Source organism: Physeter macrocephalus, unplaced genomic scaffold (assembly GCF_002837175.3).
Source record: "Physeter macrocephalus isolate SW-GA unplaced genomic scaffold, ASM283717v5 random_78, whole genome shotgun sequence".
NCBI classification, from domain to species: Eukaryota; Metazoa; Chordata; class Mammalia; order Artiodactyla; family Physeteridae; genus Physeter; species Physeter macrocephalus.
Genome location: NW_021145364.1, coordinates 107,127 through 125,803, shown reverse-complemented (window position 1 = coordinate 125,803; position 18,677 = coordinate 107,127). Strand labels below are relative to the sequence as shown.

Genomic DNA, 18,677 nt, shown 5'->3' with positions numbered 1-18,677 from the left:
TGGCATCTGCCTTCTTCTGTGTGGCCTCCTGCCCCTCCTCACTCTTCCCCTCATGTTAGGACAGGTCAGGTTGTTTCCTGTCATAGCCCAGGGCCTTTGTGTATTCTGTTTCCTCTGCCTGCAAATTTCTATACTCTCATGGCTAGCACCTTCTCGTCCTCTGACAGGAGCTTAAGAGTCAGCTCTTCAGAGAAGCCATCCTGTCTAAAATTAGATGCCCCCCCCCCGCCGCCACCCCCCAGCCATACCCACCACTTTGTCTCAGTATGCTGTTTCCTTTTACCAGTTATTCACAAATCTCAATTACGTATTTTAGTTACTTTTGAATTTGTTTTTTATTGTTTCCTAATAGGATATAAGCTCCCTAAGGAAAGAGACTATATTTTTTGTTCACTGCTGTGTGCCCTGTGCTGAGTAAGGTGCCTGGCCCACCCTTGCTATTCAGTAGCTGTCTATTGATTGGATGGATGCATGGATGGGTGGATAAATAGGTGGAGGATGACATGGTACCAGGGCACTTAGTAAGCACTTACTAAGTAAAAGCGATTATGTTCTCCTACTTCTAGTTAGAACTCTTCTGTAGCAAGTTCCAATATAAACCGGCTTAAAGAAAACAGGCTTTTATCAGCTTAGGTAATAAAAGTCCAGGGAAGTCTGGATGCAGGGGCTCAGATGATGCTATTAGAGCTCACTTCTCAGACAGGCCCACTCCACGTGGCAGTCATGAAGGGCACAAGCAGCTAAGCTTCACTTTCTGTCAGCATAGTAGTGGTGTTTCCTATTGAGAGCTTCTTACCCTAGAACTGTAGCTGAAAAATCCAAGGGAAGGCTCTGATTGGCTTGGCTTTGGTCATGTGCTCATATCAGAACCAATCACAGAGCTAACAAGACAGAGGACTCCAGTTGGCCCAAACTAGGTCATAGGTTCAGCCCTTTGGCAGAAAGGTGGCGAGCCTGAAGGGTCAGGGCCACCTACACTTGGGAATTGGGTCTTGGAGGAAAGAGAGCCCCGCTGACAGAAGAAGGATGCACAGACACACACTCTCACTCCCTTAGATAACAATAACTGTTGCTACTGTAGCTCCCCATCCCTCACCCTCACCAGGGGCTCTCCATGGGGATGGGTCACCTGGCTTTCCCCTGGGGGGGACCTTGCAGTGACCGCTGTGCCCGCCTTTCCCAACAGTGAGCAGAACTCCTCTGTCTGTGTAGGAGGCAAAGGGCCTCAGGCTCAGAGGTGGTTCGTCAAAGGCCCAGACCCTGGCAGGGGTTCTGCAGAGATCATGTTTCTGGGATATGATAGGTGAGTCTATTCTTCAGTTTTTGTTTTTAATAACACTTCTCATTTTCTTCACTATGATAGTAATAAATATTTATTTTAGAAAGTATAGAAAAGCAAAGAAAATAGGTCATCTGTAATCCTGCACAGAGGTGATGATTGCTTCTTGGCTTTTCAGGGTGTTTTTAATTTTTTTTCTTAGTATCCAGTAATTTATATGTATGTTCCTTTTCAAAATGTGAAAACTACAGAAATTAAAGAAAACAATACTGCTGTTTATTGATGGTTTACCTCATAATCTTACTACTAAGAGGAAATGATGGAAACATTGTGGTGCATTTCCTTCCAGTTGGCCTTTGTTGGTTGATTTTTCTTTTCTTTTTCTTCTTCTTTTTTTTTTTCTTCTTTTTTAAATGTCATTTATTCGTGAATTTATGCTGTGATTCTTTGGTGAGTGTTCCCAATGTGCCTGGGACTGAGCTGTGAGCTTTACATGGAGCATCTCGTTCAGTCCTCCTGATAACCTTCTGGGGGGATGTCTCACTCCATTCCATTCTGGCTGCTGTAACAGAAATACCGTAGAATGGGCTAGGTAGCTTCAAAACAACAGAAATTTATTTCTCATCGTTCTGGCAACTGAGAAAGAAGTCCAAGATCAAGGTGCCAGCAGATTCAGTGTCTGGTGAAGATCCACTTCCTGGTTCATAGATGACCGTCTTTCTGCTGTCTCTTCACATGGCAGAAGGGACCGGGCAGCCCTCTGGTGTCTCTTTTATAATCAGGGCACTAATCCCATCCTAAGGGCTCCACACTCATGACATCCCAAAGGCTCCACTAATATCACATTAGGATTAGGTTTCAACGTACTAATTTTGGGGAGAACACAAGTGTTTAGTCTGTAGCAGGAGGCAACGCTTTTATCCCCAGTATAGGTTAGAGATAGAGAAACTGACAGTGTCACTTACCCGAGGTCACCTAGATGGTAGGTGGGGGAGCCAGGATTCATACCCAGGAAGTCTGGCTCCAAAGTTGGGGTCACAACACACACACTTTAAATTCTCATGGATGGGACCATGGTTGTATATCCCCTCTGTGATGCCTGAGCATCTTTTAAAACACATTAGTAACATTTTCTAAAGCTAATTACAAGTGTTCATTGTCGGAAATTTTGAAAATATAGAAAAGCTCAAAAAGGAAAATAACCCCCCCCCCACAACCCCACCAGCCACTGCTAGCCAGCCATATAACTTTGTACGTTTCTTTTTTCCAACTACACATAGTCAAGTTCACTGTTTTTGGTGTACAGTTCTATGAGTTTTTGTTTTTTAAGTATATATTTTTAAATTAATTAATTTTATTTTTGGCTGCGTTGGGTCTTCATTGCTGTGCGCGGGCTTTCTCTAGTCGCGGAGAGCGGGGGAGAGCGGGGGTTACTCTTCGTTGCGGTGCGCGGGCCTCTCACTGCGGTGGCTTCTCTTGTTGCAGAGCACGGGCTCTAGGCACGCGAGCTCAGTAGTTGTGGCTTGTGGGCTTCAGTAGTTGTGGCTCGCGGGCTCAGTAGTTGTGGCACACGGGCTTAGTTGCTCCGCGGCATGTGGGATCTTCCCGGACCAGGGCCCGAACCCGTGTCCCCTGCGTTGGCAGACAGATTCCCAACCACTGTGCAGCCAGTGAAGTCCCTTCTATGTGTTTTGATAGCTGGTAGTTTGTACGGCTCTTCCTTTGGGTGTCTAAACCACCCAACCCCAAATCTGTGAGAGCAGCAGGGGCATTGGAAGCAATTGGAGTTTATGCGGGGGTGGGGTTTCCCCAGATGATTCACCGGGAGGAGGGAGATGATCGTGCTCCTCGTTGACTCAGGTCAGACTCTTCGGAGGGGGGCAGTGAGGCAGGGGACACCTCTCTGTCTGCAGCCTGGTATCCCAGATACCCTGGGTGCCTGGCCCCCTGCCCCACACCCGGCCCCCTGCAGCGAGGCCCACTGGAGCCTCCGTGTCTCACACCCAGCACCTGCTCCGGGAGGTATGTGCTGACTCCCCAGCTCCCCGGCACAGACTATTTTTGGCTGCAGTGACTGTTCACTACAGTCATGAAAACAGAAACTCCCCTCCCTCCCTCCTTCCCTGGGACAGCGCAGCAGGGAGCAGGGCAGCCAGGGACCCTGGGCTCGGGCCCCTCGTCATGCATTGCCTGTGGAGCTGGGTGATGGCCAAGGCTACAAGGAGCACGGGGACCCCAGCACCCGTGGTGCTGCGCGGAGCACAAAGCCTGGACCAGCGCGGGCTGGAGGGTTGCGAGGTAGGCACTGGGGCCTGGGATCAGGTGGCCTTTGCATGAGAGCCTGGAAGGAGTGTGTTTGGCTGGGCTCCGGGTCCGTGCTTTGCTGTCTATAGAACACATCGGGAGAAATCAGCATATTGGGGTAGCACATGCCTTCCACTTCATTATTTCATTCCCTTTCTTTTTTGCAGTTAGGTGGCTGGTGGGGACCCGTCGGAATCTTACCGAAATAGATCTTCCCCTTCTAGTGAATGGCTTTGGGCCCGTTCGTGCTTTTGGTTTGAACAGGGCACACACTTGTTTTGAGCCTACTTCTTCTGCCAGGAGCTTAAGAAACCAGCGTTGTATGCGCAGGCCCAGCCCTGTCTCAGTGCTTCTGGTCAACCAGATAAGGGGGGCCAAGCCCTATAGAGGCTGTGAGTGCTAGCTTTGGAGGTACATAGACCAGGGTCCAATCCAGCCTCCGTCGCTCACTTGCTGTGTCTTAGGTGAGTAACCTAATCTCTCTGAACCTCACTTCCCTTAGCAACTAAGCAGTTGTGCCCAAGCCACTTCGCAAATGGCCGTAGTACCAGGAGTTGTTAATTTATGATGAGATTGGTTGTGAAAAGAGGAAGCATGTCAAGAAGCTGAGTGAGAATCAATGTGCCACAGCCCCGGGTGGGTCTTAGTGCTCAGCTCAGAACCTGGGTGTTGGGGTGTAGCTGGTGATGTGCGATTTGCTTCTTCTTTACAAAAATGAGAAAGATGTGTCACTGAAGTGGGCATGGGTCGGGGTGGGGAAGAACACGGAGCCGAGGATTTCTGCCCACCCACCGTCTTTTGAGTCACCAAGACATTAGGGACTTGCCAGGCTCCAGGAGAGGCCATGAGCCCAGAACCCCACTGCTTCCAGATTCCAGAGGGCTCTGGAGCCATGAGGTTAGCACGTGGCATGGTGTCCCTTAGGCCAGCACCTTCGGAAAAGATCCTCAGGGCAGACCTCAGGGAAGTCTTCCCTTTGGCTCACCTCTTAGAGCAGCTCAGAAAACCTGTAGAGGAATGACACCTTTGCATCTGGGTAAGGAATGCCCACCGTGGAAAATGGTGAGCTCTCCCAGGGGTCGGCACATCCTGGTGTTGGTCCCTGGTGTTGGTCAAGGTTGCCAGGGCCTTGGTGCTGGTGCTGTTGTTCTGGGTGACCCAGGCAGGTCCCCTCCCCTCTCTGGGCCTCGGTTTCCTCCTCTGTAAAATGAGTGTTGGACTAGAATGTCTCTAGGGGTCCTTTGAATTCTGCCATTGACCTTGGCAGAGGAAGGGTTTTTCTCCTTCTTTCTTCACCAGCCTCGTGAGTACCCATTGGCCCCTTCATGCCCTCAGCCTCTGGTGGCTCTGGCGATGGCCTCCTTGGCTTGAGTCCTGGCTCCGTTGCTGCTATGGGGCGGGAGTTGTTTACAGGGTTTCTGGAAAACTACAGAGACGGGCTGCCTCCCTCCAGGGTCTCCCGAGAGATCTCAGTCTCCCGCTTGGCCATTGTGGGACAGCTCTGAAACAATGGGCCCCTGTCCTCAGCCAAGTAGCCTGCCTCTCAGGTCTCCAGCTCTGGGCTCATGTCCCATAGCCTGGCTCATCCCCCCCTCCCCGCCCTGGACAGACAGACTGATAAACAGCCCCAAAGGACAGACAGTGCGCCGAACACGGGGACGTGCCCCTCTGGTGGAGGGGTCTGTGATTTGTCTCCTGGCCCTGCAGGAGGGCCCACCAGACCACTGCTGGGGCCAGGCATGTGCCAGGGCCCCGAGTGAAGTCGCTGTGCCCTGAGGCCCCTTTGCCACACTGGCAAACGGTGCTCTGCCGTGGGGCCGGGCAGGGGGGGGCCTGACTGGCTGCACTCGGAGCTCTCAGGCTGTGGATGTGGAGGAGACAGAGTAGACTTTCTGGGAATCCTCACTTGACTGGTATGTTTGTCCAGGGGAGAACTGGAGGCAGGAGACAGCAACGAAGCCCGCCGCAGACGTGGTCACACCTGAGAGCCCCTGTGTATTTCTGTCGGTGCCTTTACCCCCACGAGAGCTGTGGGGGGTGGGGTGCGTTTCAAACCGGACCCTGCTCCCTGAACCCTCTGCAGGGGATCACTGGGCACCCCAGTTCGCCAGGGCTGTCGTCCTGGGCAGTTCCTCACAGCTCTCCTGCTTCCCGTCTCGAAAGTGTCCCCCTTGGGGTGGTCCATTGCACGCTCACCACCCCGCCCCGGAGGCCCTCCTCTTCGCCCAGCTGCCGGCCCACTGCCCCCCTGCTCGTCCACCTGCTGTATCAACAAGGGACGCCACGAGGGCCTGCAGGTCTGGGGAAGCTGCCGCCCTGGAGCAGGGCTGAGGTGGTGACAGGCCCCCGACCCCTCCAGCTTCCCCCAGCTCTGGCCCCTCCACACTGCCCTGCTCGTACAGGGAGGGGCTCCCCACCTGCCTCTTCCCTAGAAGCCAAGTGTCACCCAAGGGCTAGTGTAGCTCTTTGGCTGCCGTCAAACCCTCCCCCTTCCTACCCGGACCCCAGTCTTTCGTTTGAATGTTCTCTTGTTTGTTTGTTTTAGAGTATTCCATTTTTGGTTTGAGTTTGACTGTGGAGTCTAGTGGAGAGTCTAGTGGGTTCTTTCCCACAGTGAACAAGCATCCCGGGGGTAGAGAACCCCCTGCTACAGAAGCCCACCCGTCTCCTCTGTCCATTTTGGGAGTAGCGTGTATTGGGGGAAGCACACAGCCCCAAACCTAGGGGGGCGGGGGGGGGGGAGTCTGGTGTGTGTATGTTTCTCTAATCCTGGTCGTCTGGCCGTTTTCCAACAGCATCCAGGGAGAGCAGTTTTGGAAATGCGTGTTGATGACACAGAGAAAGGTGACAAAACGTAGGCTGCCTAGATGGCAGATGTGGGCCTGCCTTGCCTCCCCGTTGTGTTCCCCTCCTGCTGATTGTGTGCTGGGATTGGATGGGGAGAAGACACGTCAACACAGGGGGAGGCAGACATGAAGGAGCAGTGAGACCCGGGGCCACCAGGGGATGGAGCCCAACATAGTTAACGTGGGTTTGTTGAGTGGCTGAATGGCCCACGAGGTCAGGGGTTGCTAAATTACAGCCTGTGGGCCAAATCCAGCCCGCCACTGGTTTTTACACAGCCTTTCGAACTAAAAAATGGTTTTCACATTTTCAGCCGGTAGGAGAAACAAAACAAAGCAAAACAAGGCTATTTCGCGACATGTGAAAATTATATGAAATTCAAGGTTCTGCGCGCATACTTAAGGTTTTATTGGCACTTAGCCACAACGATTTGTTTCCATATTGTCTGTGGCTGTTTTGGTGCCCTGATGGCAGAATTGAGTAGTTGTGACAGAGACCATATGGCCTGCAAAGCTGAAAATACTCACTCTCTGGACTGTTCGGAAAAAGTGTGCCAATTCCTGCACTAGGTACCTCGGGATTTATGGGAGGAAGAATGGGACCTGGGAGGCAGCCACAAGACAGGCTTTCCCGGAGGGTGGGCCCAGCCCTCTGGGGTGATGGTGGTGGCTGTGGTGAGAGCAGAGGCCACCAGAAGCTGGAGACCTGGTCCCAGGCAGAGTTGGAGAGCACCCGCCTCCTCCAGAGGGCAGGAGGGGGGCTGAGGGGGCCTGGCAGGCCCACTGAGGGGATTGAAAAGGAATGTAGAGAGAAGACCCACTGGGAGGCCTCCTGCAGCTGCTTTTAACCCCGCAGCTGGAGCTCACCCCAGCCGGGCATAGGAATAGGGCACAGCGTGGTGTCTGGAAAGCCAGATGTGACCTGTGATGCCAGGTAGACTCTGGCCTGGGAGAAAGATCTCACTTTATAGAGCAAAGAAGTGGGCAGCAGTGCAGGCAGAGCCAGCTGGCTGTGAAGAGGCAGAGGTGGCCGTGCCTCAGCCTCACCAATCAGGCTGTGTGGCCTTGAGCAAGTTACCCACCCTCTCTGAGCCTTATCATCCATCTCAGGCTGTTATGAGGACTGCATGTGCTGACCTCTACAGTTCATCTATCAGAGTGCCGTGCCTGGCACCCAGGAGATGAGTAATAAATGCTCATCACTCACCCTTTCTTGATCCCCTTCTCCTGCATCCCTCCACCTCCACACCACTTTCTGAGGCTTTTAAGCCCAGACATACTAATGCGTAGGCCAGAGGCAGCCACTCCCTGAAGGGTCCACCAGCCTCCCTGCTCTGTGAGCCCCTACCCTGCCTAGGAGGGAGGGAGGCAGCAGTGTACAGGAGAGCGTATCTCCTGGGACATCTATGAGCTTGAGCTAGGCTAGGGTTGGGTTGAAGGAGTGTGGGCTCATGAGAGAGGACAGGTCTGCCTTCTCAGACCCTTTCTGCCCCGGGCTACTTTAGCCAGACTTAAGGCCCTGCAGCCTTTTTGCCTGCATGGTCCTCACCCCCAGAAATTTTGATTTGATTGGTCTGAGGCGGGGCCTGGGCAGCAGGATCATTTTTTAAAGCCTCCCAGGTAATTCCAGGGTGCCACCAGGGTCAAGAGCCACTGATCTGATCTAGCCAAACCCACTCATTTTATAAATGATGAAACTGAAGCCCGGTGAAGGGGCAGGAACTAGCCCGAGGTCAAGAGGGTTCCAAGGACCAAGTCTGATCCTTTTTTTGCTGCACCGGTCAGCTCTCTGGGAGGTGGTAGAGAGAAGCCCTCCCGGAAGGGGCTGACTTCTCCCAGGAGGGGCTTTTTCTCATTTTCTAGGGCTGGGATAGTGACTAGGTCCAGGACTGGTCCACAGACAAAGCCAGTATCCCCAAGCTGTCCGCTAATCTCCATGGAAACCCCAGGAGGCGCCTGACCCAGGCCCCTACTGCCTTAGCCCCTCCTGTGCCTCCCAGAATATCCAGCTATTATTATCCAAGTCTCACCCCTCCCTCTCCCTCAGCGTCAGCGGTGGCGAGAAGGCAGGAAGGAACCTCCGTCAGGTTCTCCTTTGCCAACTGGAGGCATGGGGGCTCCCGGCCTGGGCTGCCATAGGAACCCCTAGCTCCTCTGCCTCTTCTGTCCTAGCCCTCCTACTGAGCCCTGGCCACAGAGGGGTGTACAGCGTCCCACGTCACCATCCACACGGTTCTGGGGGTCCACCCCTGGCCTCTCTGGTGGGACCAGTTCCCAGGCAAGCATCTGTGGGGAAGGATCCTGGCCCTTGAATTAAGCCCCAGCCAGGGAAGCTGGCGGACACCTCTGCTCATGCACCAGAAATCCAGGTTCGGCCGACGGACCTTGCGTGCTGGCCTCACTGATTGAGACAGTTAACTGCCGTGACTGATCCGTGCTGCGCTCTAGGACTAGACAGAATGCTAGACGGAGACACCAAGTATGGGCTTGCGTCTCTGTCTTCCTTCAGCCCAGGCCTTCACCCGAGTTCCGTCCTGAGCTGCCACAGGTTCTTGCGGCACGCGGTCCACACACAGGCTGTGAAGCCCATGGCATTTCCACGGCCCGCCTGACCGGCCACGGCTAGGGGGACGGCCTTCAGCGTCAGTCGGCACAGGTTGCTAAGTATAGACTCCAGGCAGCCCCGTGGCTGCTGGTAAGTCCTGGGACACCATTTGATACCCAGCCTGGCCTGTGCCACCAGTTGCCGTCAGCAGCTGGGGTGGGTGGGGAAGGGCGCAGCGTGTTTGGCCCAGCCCGTCCCCACCTTCTGCTGCAGACAACAGAAGCAGCAGTGTCGTGATCACAGATTGGGAGTCATCTCCATGCTCCACTCGTCCTGCCCTCTAGTTATTATCAGAAAGGATAACATAATGTCACCTGCCGGAGACATAAGTCGTGGCTCGAGGGAACGGGCAGAGGCGGGGAGCCAGTGTGCCCTGTCCTGTGGCCCCTCTGCCTGCCTCCGCGCTCACATGCTGACCCGAGGCTGGGTGGACCCAGAGCATCTCCCGTAGCAGGCTGGGCAGCCACGTCTTCCCTTCCTGGTTTCCAGTTCACATTTTCTTCTTTCGACAGAAGCTGGGGTGGGGTGGGCAATAATTCTCCTTGAAGCAGTGTGGACGCTCAGCCTTGGTCCCTTCTCCAGAATGCCAGGGTCTGGACGCCTGGCTTTGAGACAACTTGGCGTCTTCGTGTGACTCCAGGCAGGTGGGGGCCCTCCCACAGCATTGGGGCCTCTCAGACCTGAGAGCATTTCAGGGCGGCTTCACCTGCTGGGTTGTCGACAGGCCCATGAGTTCACCGTCAGCAGGTGGTGAGGCTCATTCCCTAATTTGCTTTCTTCTCAAAAAAAAAATATATCTCTTTGTTTGGCTGCGTCGGATCTTCCTTGCGGCATGTGGGATCTTCATCGCAGCGCTCGTCGGGGCGCGTGGGCTTCTCTCTAGTTGTGGCATGCAGGTTTTCTCTTCTCTAGCTCTGGCCCGTGGGCTCCAGGGCGCATGGGCTCTGTAGTTTGTGGCACCTGGGCTCTCTCGTTGAGGTGCTCGGGCTCAGTAGTTGTGGCGCATGGGCTTAGTTGCCCCGAGGCACGTGGGATCTTAGTTCCCCGACCAGGGATCGAACCCGTGTACCCTGCAATGGAAGGTGGATTCTTTACCACTGGACCGCCAGGGAAGTCCCCCTAACTTGCTTTCGGTTTAGAGATTATCCAGAACAATTGTACCTGAATTACTCTGGTCTGAAATAACTTCCTAACTCCGACTTGGCTGTGCCTGTGACAGTGAGGGGAGAATCACATCCCCGCGTGAGGTTTGGTGGAGTACACAGGAGGGAAGGGGAAGCAGCCCCTGCTGCCTATTCCCATGGGGTGGACTGATCCCTGAAGTCTCAGGGGAGTGAGAGAAACTTTCCAGCTCATTCGAAGCTGTAAGGAAATCTTTTTTATCCTTTTTTTTTTTTTTTAAAAGGGAATGGATTTGAACATATTCTTTCTCTTTGCTTGCTAAAGACAAAGGACTTCCATTTTACAGTATATGTATACGTACATATTTTTTTTTTCCAGAAAGCAGGTAGAAATTAATTCCTTTAATTTACTCTGAAAAAAATCATTTTCCCCAAGATAGCTGCTGCATCCCAAGGCTTTGCCCAAGTTCACGAGCGACAGCGGGGAATAGTTGAAGGAGCTTCGGGACCCAGCACACCGGGGTTTCAGTGGTGGCCTCGCCATTTATTAAGCTGCACTGCGTGAGGTGACTGAGCCTCAATAAAATGGGCTTAACAGCATCTCCTCGCTGAATTGTTTTGAGTGGAGACAGTACACAAAGCCCTGAACGTATTGTAAAGCCCTAGCGAATAGTTTGTAATAATAAATGTAGTTATTATGCTTGAGAAACTGAAACTTGGTGTGGGCAGGGAGGAGAGGAATATGAAAGAAAAAAAAAATCTGCATTTGCGTTGTAGTTTAGATTGGGGATTGGGTTCCTAGGCTTGTCTTTGTCATCATCAATCCACCTCCGTCCCCAAATCAAGCAGATTCTGGAATCTCCACGTTCCGTAGAACTGCTGAGTCATCACAGCCTTGGGCAAATGCACCTGCGTGGGTGAGAACTGAGGGCAGCCCAGGGAAAGGTGGGGGGTTGTTTTGTGAAGGTCAACATCACTTCCGTTTGCTCTCCCCTGACAGTATTGCCAAATAGCCTTTCATAGTGAAATGAGGGCAAAAGATGTCAAAATTGCATTTCAGTGAAGAGTGTTATTGAAGATAATAGAGGAAGACACATTGATTGAACAGAAGCTTCTGCCCTGGGGCCATTATCTAATCAGCCTGCTCTCTGTGCTGTTCTTATGAACGGTTCATTTTGTCGTCTGGAAGGATTTCTGACCACCAGGGATTTGTCCAAACCGATGATGAGCTTCTTGGTGCTTTGGGGTATCTGTTTATTTCTAATTTTTGGTGTGAGTCATTCTAAACAGCCATGAGATTCTTTGCCACAACCCTGGAGATTGAAGGATATACATACAAGACACAAAGGTGGGGAGAGGGGACACGGCCAGACACCAGGGGCCACATGCCAGGCCTCAGATGTGGCCCCACCCCCCAGGCGTCACAAAGCCCCCAAACCATTGCCCTAATGACTCATAGCCGGTATCTTCATCAGGTTCAGTTTTGACACTTGAGTTGAAGACTTATAGCACCATGGACTGACTGACCATAACATTGCTCTCGTAAAATTAGGCACAGCTTGCTAATAAAATCAATGAAAATCAGCTTAGATCAATAACTGCAAGCTTATATGAATCATTTGACGTGGGATGTCTGGCCTTCCCTGTTATATAGAAAATCTGGAAACTCCAGAAAGGGGACAACACCCGCACCCCCCGTACCCCCAAGCTCACCACTGGTCCCCTAGCTCTTTGAGCTTTCCCTCTGCTGGGCCGTATCTTATTGCATTGCAATAACTTATTTTCATGTCGGTCACTCCACAAGCCACTTGAGGCCAGGGACGTGTCCCATTGTTCTGAGCTCCAGGCTCCGTACCACACGTGGCTCAAAGTAATCAGAGCCGGAGGGGTTTCCTCACTCCTTGATGAGAGGAAAGAGCATAAGCTTCGGAGTTAGGCCCTGATTCAGATATTCGCTCTCTGTATTCATTTTCTTTGCTGTGTGACAAATTACCACGGACTTAGCTGCTTAAACCATCCCTAATATGTTAGCTTACAGTCCTGCAGGAGGAAGACTGGATGGAGAGGTCCCCACGGGCTCGTCCAGCTTCCCTGCTTAGCCTCCAGCCCGGCCAAAGTCGGGCTGTCAGCTGGCCTCTTACCTGGAAGCTTTGGGAAGAAGTCACATCCAAGTGCGTTCAGGTCTTTGGCAGAATCCACTTCCTTGTGGCCTCAGGCCTGAGGTTCCCTTCTTGCTGGTCAGCCAGGGGCCGCTCTGTCTCCTCGAGGCCACCTCGTTCCTTCTGTGTGGCCCCTCCATTCTCAGAGTCTGCACCAGTCCTTTCCATGCTTCGGGCATCTCACTTATGTCCGCTACCTTGAAACCTTGGAAGGGTCCGACTGAGAATCAGATAAAGCCGGGTAGTAAGGACCCACACAGTGCTTGGCGGGGGTTAATTCTTCGTAATCCTTCTCTCCATAAGCCAATTTTATTTGAGACCTATTTTGTCTGATTCAGAGACAGCAAAATTGTAAAGGGCTATCTTTATCTGAAGTACTTGTCATTCTAAAAAGTCGTGGTGATTCATCATTCTCCTGTGTAGAGGAATAAATAAAAAGAGACGAGAAGGGAACGCGCTCTCATCAGAACTTTTCTGGTATTTTTCTTCCTTTCCCCCCAACCCCAAGTTTTGGCATCTCTGCTTCAGCTGCTGTCTCAGAGCGCTGGGGGCGGGGGCCAGGGTTGACTGCTGGTGTCCTCAGACAAGTGGTGGCTCCGGGTCAGAGGCCAGCCCGCCAGCAGCTGGCCCCTGCCACTCAGCGGGAGGCTGGCCCCGGCTGGGAGGAGGATGACTGCTCAGCCGGCTCTCCGCCTGTCCTGTGCTTCCTCAGGAGATCCTCTGCGAGCTCACGCTGGATGCCCTGCTGGACATGAACGAGGCTAAGGTGAAGGAGACGCTGCGGCGCTGCGGGGCCAGTGCCGAGGAGTGTGGCCGCCTGCAGTACGCCCTCACCTGCCTGCGGAAGGTGACAGGCCTGGGTAGGTAGGACCAGCCCCATCGTCTCTCTCTCCCTCTCCCTTGGCCTGGACACTGGACTTCTCTCCCAGGCTTGGCCTGGTTCCCTGGGCACCAGGGCTTTTGCTGGGATGGATGACGGGGTGGGGCCAGCGTGATCAGGGTCTCTGGGCCAGCTTGGAACGGCCAGGGTCCACGCTCAGAAAGCGCGTGATGGACCTGACCTGAGGCAGAGGGCTCTCCCTGAGACAGAAGGCTCCCAGATCCCAACTGGGCTGGCCAGTATGAAGCTTTAGCCATTGTTAGGAACCCCGGGCTGGTCTGCTGGGCAGGGCTGCGTGATTTGCTCCCTGTGGAGCACCTCTGTGGAGCTCTGTGACTCTTCTGTAGTTTCCTGCAGTCCAGCCCACTCCCTGCCCACTCCCTGCCCTCTCCCTCCCCTCCCCCTCCCCTCTCCATCCCCATCGGCCAGCCAGCTGGGCTGTGTGCTCAAAAGGCACACGCTGGTGTGGGCTCAGCCTGAACCAAGCCTGAGGAGAGAAACGGTACCTCGTTTCATCTGTGAGTGTGGACATGGCTGCCTCAGGCGAAGTGTATAATCCCGGCATTATGAATAATGTTCCTTGGGAATTATTTGCAGGCTTTCTAAATCTTGCCCTGGAAACAGCTTCAAATGCCCTGACTTAACGCTCCCATGACCACCCAGATAAGCCTTTAAAATGAGCCTAATGAATGGAATTTGCCCCATTTTTTAATTCGCGGAGCCACTTGTCTTATCTCTGGCTGCCTGAAGCTTAAGGAAGGCACTGAGGTTTATATTCTACTTGATTTTTTTTTTCCCAGAGAGGACTGTGCTTAATTTCTTCCCTGGCCCCGTTGTACCAAGTCTTCCTCTGAACACAGAGCCTAGAGCTTCACTCAGTTTGGAAAACCTCAACACATCTGGCCTCTGGCAAGTGCCGTGGAGTAAACAGGACAGGGACATGGTTAGCAGTCTTGTCCCCACATTTTACAGAGAAGGAGACTGAGCCCAGAGAGGGTAAGGGGCTTAACCAAGGACACGCAGCAGTGGGTGGCAGAACGGTGACTTGAGCCTCAGCCTTTGCCACCTGTGCATATTTCACTGTCTTTTTTCTTTATGTCAAGAGAAAAGATATTTCTGATGGATTAATTTAGCCGTTGCTGTCAGTCACCTTCAGACAACAGTCAGAAAAAAAAAAGAAAAAAAAGAAAAAAAAAGTACTTGCCACCCAAGCTGGGAATCTGGAGGACCTTGTCAGCCCTCCCACTCTATGCCTGCATTATAAACAGTTGTAGAGGAGCCAGCCATTGGATGGTGGTGACCCCCGTGTGTTAAGGCTGCTGTCTGTCCATCCTGGGTGCCAAGATAGGAAGATCACTAACTTACGAAGCACTTCTTACGTGCCAGGCGCTTGACACACATGTGGCAACATCCTTTTAAGAGGTGGTGGTGAGCTCCTTTTGTAGCTAAAGCGTCTGAGCACTGGAGGCCCTGGATGAGTTGTCTGGGGTCCCGCACCTGACACGTGGCAGAGCTGGGCTTTGCACCCAGTTTTCTTCCTCAGAGGATGCTTTTTCCACTATGTCCCCGAGGAGGTCCTGGGCAGAGAGTCTATTCCAGGTGCTTCTTTCTCATTCCATCTTGGCTTGTGATACCCCTACATCCCCAAGAGGGACCTGCCACACCCCAGTCCAGGACACAGGCAGGCAGATGGGTCTGCCCAGCAGTGGCTGCACTTTGAGTGTACATGCTGGGGGCTGGGTGGGTACCTGTGATCACTCTGTCTCTCAGGTCATGCATTCAGAGTCTTCATGGCACCCGGCAGGGCCAGGTGAGAGCAGTCAGGCTGCAGTAAAGATAGACTGTGGAATTAGACTGCCTAGGCCTAGCACTCTGCTCAGCCACTTAGAACCCACGGGACCCTGGCCAGTTATTTAACCTCACTCTGCCTCGTTTTCCTTATGGGTAAAATGGACATGACAACAACACTTCCTCTCATAGAATTGTTGTGAGGATTAAATGAGTTAAGGATAAGTACTTAGTCTAGAGCCTGGTGCACATTAGATGCTCTTTTCAGTATTAGGCCTGTGGGGTCATGGAAAATGTAGATGTCTCTGGTCTTAAGAAAGGTGATGAAGGATGTTTCTTTATGCCAGTGGCTGGTGAACAGGAGAAGATCATGCTTGCTGATACTCCCCGTCCTTCATCCATGGCAGACATCACTAGTCAATCCCTGAGCTCTTCCTACTTAGTGACTCTAGAGTCATTCTCAAGCAGCCACTGCCAGTTGACTGGTGTTGGCATGCACAACAAGAGCCACTTGCCATCCGTGAGCTGGCTCAAAGCAGTGGTGATTAAATAGACAGTTTGAAGAATTGAGGGCTTGTTTCCTTTGGTGGCCGACTTGCCCATGGATCCATGGAACTCATTCTTTCATCCCCTCAACAAGAGTGTGTTCAGTGCCTCCTATAGGCCTGTTTATAAATTAAAGTGTAGGTCTTGGCCACAGTTCTAAAGGAGCAAGCATAAAGGAATGCACAGACTAACTCATTCTCCAAGTTGATCCATGAATAGAAAGTCACCATGCAGTGAGGTAGGAGGAAGGGCGTTTGAGGAGGGGATGGAATGGACAAACCCTAAGAACTGCGAAGGATAATCCCTCTCCACCATCTCTAATAGATGGCTCTGTGGGCTAGACTTGACCACCTCTGATGGCAGAGAGCTCATGACCTCTGAAGGCTGTGCCGTTATAGGTTGTTCAGCATTGGTAGCCTTGGGGGAGGAGGCCCAGTGCTGTGGCTGAGATCGAGAGCTCGGTTCCCATCCCACTGCTCACTTAGCTGTGTGACCTTGGCAGTGTACACAGCCTCTCTGAATCTAAGCAGCCTCACCATGCTGGGCGGATTTAGGAAGACAGGGTGCAACTCACAAAGTAGAAGGATTACAGGGTGAAAGTTCATTTTGCCTTGAGTCAAAATCTGCCCTCCTGTACTTTCCAGTCGTTGATAAATATGAGGAGGGAGGTGTCTTCTTCCCCACAACAGAGTCTCTGTAGACGGGGGTCCTTTCTTCCTGCCCCTACCCCTTTACTATCTCCCCATTTCCTGTAAGGTCAAACCTCAAGCCCTTGGCAAGACATCCAAGGCCCCTCCGGAGCTGGCCCCAGGTGGGCTGACCCTCCAACTTCATCTCTTGCCTCTCCCTGGCTTGTCCTGACCTCTCGAGTCATGCGGGACTCGGAGTCGTTGCCGGAAAGTGCTGTGTGCTCCCTGCCTTTGCATGCACTGTCCCCTCTGCCTGGTACACCTTCCCCACTTCTTCCCTAGCTGGCCCAGCCCTGTTGCCACCTCCGCTGGGAAGCCCCCTGACCCCCAAGCTATTTAGGGTCCTCCTCCTCTGTACCCTTTCAGTCCCCACGCGTCTCTGCGTCAGCACACAGCACGCCGTGTTAAGTGTCCGTCACTCTTACTGGACTCCTAAAGCACCACGGATGTGTCTTTTTTTTATGCCTTGACACCTGGCATATACTGGAATGAATGGACAGGCCGTGTCATTGAGTTGGAACCCCTAGAGCCTCAAGGCCTCAGGGGCCTCAGGCAGAGAGTCACCACGAGGACAGCCAGAAGTCACCCACAGGCTCCTCTCAAAAGGAAGTGGCTGTTGATCTCTTTCTAGCTGGATCTCTTTTCTAGTAAATTCCCAAGGCAATTTGCTCTTGGGAGGTCGGTGCAGCCTCTTTTCCCGATGATTGAATTTTCTTGGAGGGGAGTTATCCCTTCACACAGCCCAGCTTCCCTTCCCTAACTCTTAGAGGTCAGTCACCGCTTCCCTCTCTGAGGTCACCCACTTTGGGGGTGGGTTTCCTCGCCCGCTCCCCACAGACCTGTCAGCAGGAGCCCCGCGCATTCCCTCTCTGGTCCTCATTTTCCTCCCTGTAAATTGGGGACGGTGATATCTACGCTGGTGCCCCCGCAGTCAGCCAGATAGTGTGGAAGATAGTGTGTGTGCACCAGTGGCCTTAAACAGGTGAAGGCTGTGGCAGTTGGAGCCTCCGCTAAGGAACTGTGCTCCTGGGTCCTGGCCACCTCACCTGTGAATCCCTCCAGCCCCAACCATCTGTGACTCGGCTTCTTGGCCCGCAGGCGGGGAGCGCAAAGAGGACTCGGGCTGGAGTCCGTCGGATGCCCGACGGGAAAGTGGCTCCGGGCCTCCCGCGGACGGCCTCTCGTCAGCCAGCCTGCCCTGGCCCCCAGGGAGCTCCCAGCAGGGCAGAGTGGGCAGCGGTGCCCAGGGCCCACGCTCCGTCTCCGTGTCCGCTCTGCCCACCTTGGACTCCCCATACCCCTGCCCCGGCGAGGGCCTCGCGGACCTCTGTGTCTCCCTGCACACCAGCGGCCGGCTGACGCCCCGCGCGCTGCCCAGCTTCATCACTCCGCCGACCACGCCCCAGCTCCGACGGCACACCAAGCTGAAGCCGCCCAGGACGCCGCCCCCGCCCAGCCGCAAGGTCTTCCAGCTGCTGCCCAGCTTCCCCACGCTCACCCGGAGCAAGTCCCACGAGTCTCAGCTGGGGAACCGCATCGACGAGGTCTCCCCGATGAGGTAAGCGTTCCTGCCAGGCAGGTGCTGACTTTGCCGTCTACTGAAAGTTCTGACTACGGTTTTCTCATTGTTAAGGTAACACAGGCTCGATTTAAAACGGACAAAATCAGCCAACATAGAAGCTGCAACATGAAAAGTGAAAGACGCTCCCATCTCTCAGTCTGTTCCCCAGACTACCTTATCAGTTTGGGCCGAATCCTACTAGATTTCTTTTTGAACACACACACACACACACACACACACACACACACACACACGCACGCACACGCAAAATGATACCATGTGTCAGCCAAGTTAGATTGGGTTATGCTGCAATAACAAACACCCCCAGATCTTTGGGTCTTAAAATAACAAAGATTTATTTCTTGGTCATGCTACCTGTCCATCACGGTCAGCCTCATTTCAGATTCCGGGCTGGAACATTGTCTAGAACATCCCACTGTGGCAGAGGAAAAAAGAACTTTAGATGTTATAACCGAGTCATTAAATTCTCTTTCCTGAAAGTTCCACTCACCATTTACGGCCCTACCCAAACAATGGAACCAAGAAATGTCATCCTCCCATGTGTGCAGAAGGGGCAATTAGAATATCATGCTGAAACCACTAATGATTATCACATACTGTGTACTCTGTTCTATACCCTATTTTTTTCAACTTACCTTTATTTCTGAGAACTTCATGTCAGTACATCTTGAAATACCTTACTCTCTTATTTATTTATAAAAAAAATTTTAATCTGTTTATTTTATAGGTAGTAACAGTCACATACAGTATCCAAAAGCTTTGTAGCTTGCGTAGAGCTTTGTAGAGTATAAAGTCACCCTGTACCGTTTTTCCTTTTCCTTTCAGGAGCCAACCAGGTTATCAGTTTTGTATATATCTATAATTATTCAAACTACCTCATC

General features: G+C 52.7%; 1 protein-coding gene across 1 annotated transcript in view; it reads left to right on the top strand.

Annotated features, from left to right (window-relative positions):
* The first annotated feature begins 370 nt into the window (after positions 1 to 370).
* Positions 371 to 18,677, top strand: part of KSR1 (kinase suppressor of ras 1) — a 54,230-nt gene continuing 35,923 nt past the window's right edge. The window contains exons 1-3 of the mRNA XM_028483834.2: positions 371 to 3,577; positions 13,024 to 13,171; positions 17,313 to 17,772. Coding sequence (XP_028339635.1) covers positions 3,461 to 3,577; positions 13,024 to 13,171; positions 17,313 to 17,772 — 725 coding nt within the window. The 5' untranslated portion in view covers positions 371 to 3,460. The remainder of the gene's footprint in view (positions 3,578 to 13,023; positions 13,172 to 17,312; positions 17,773 to 18,677) is intronic.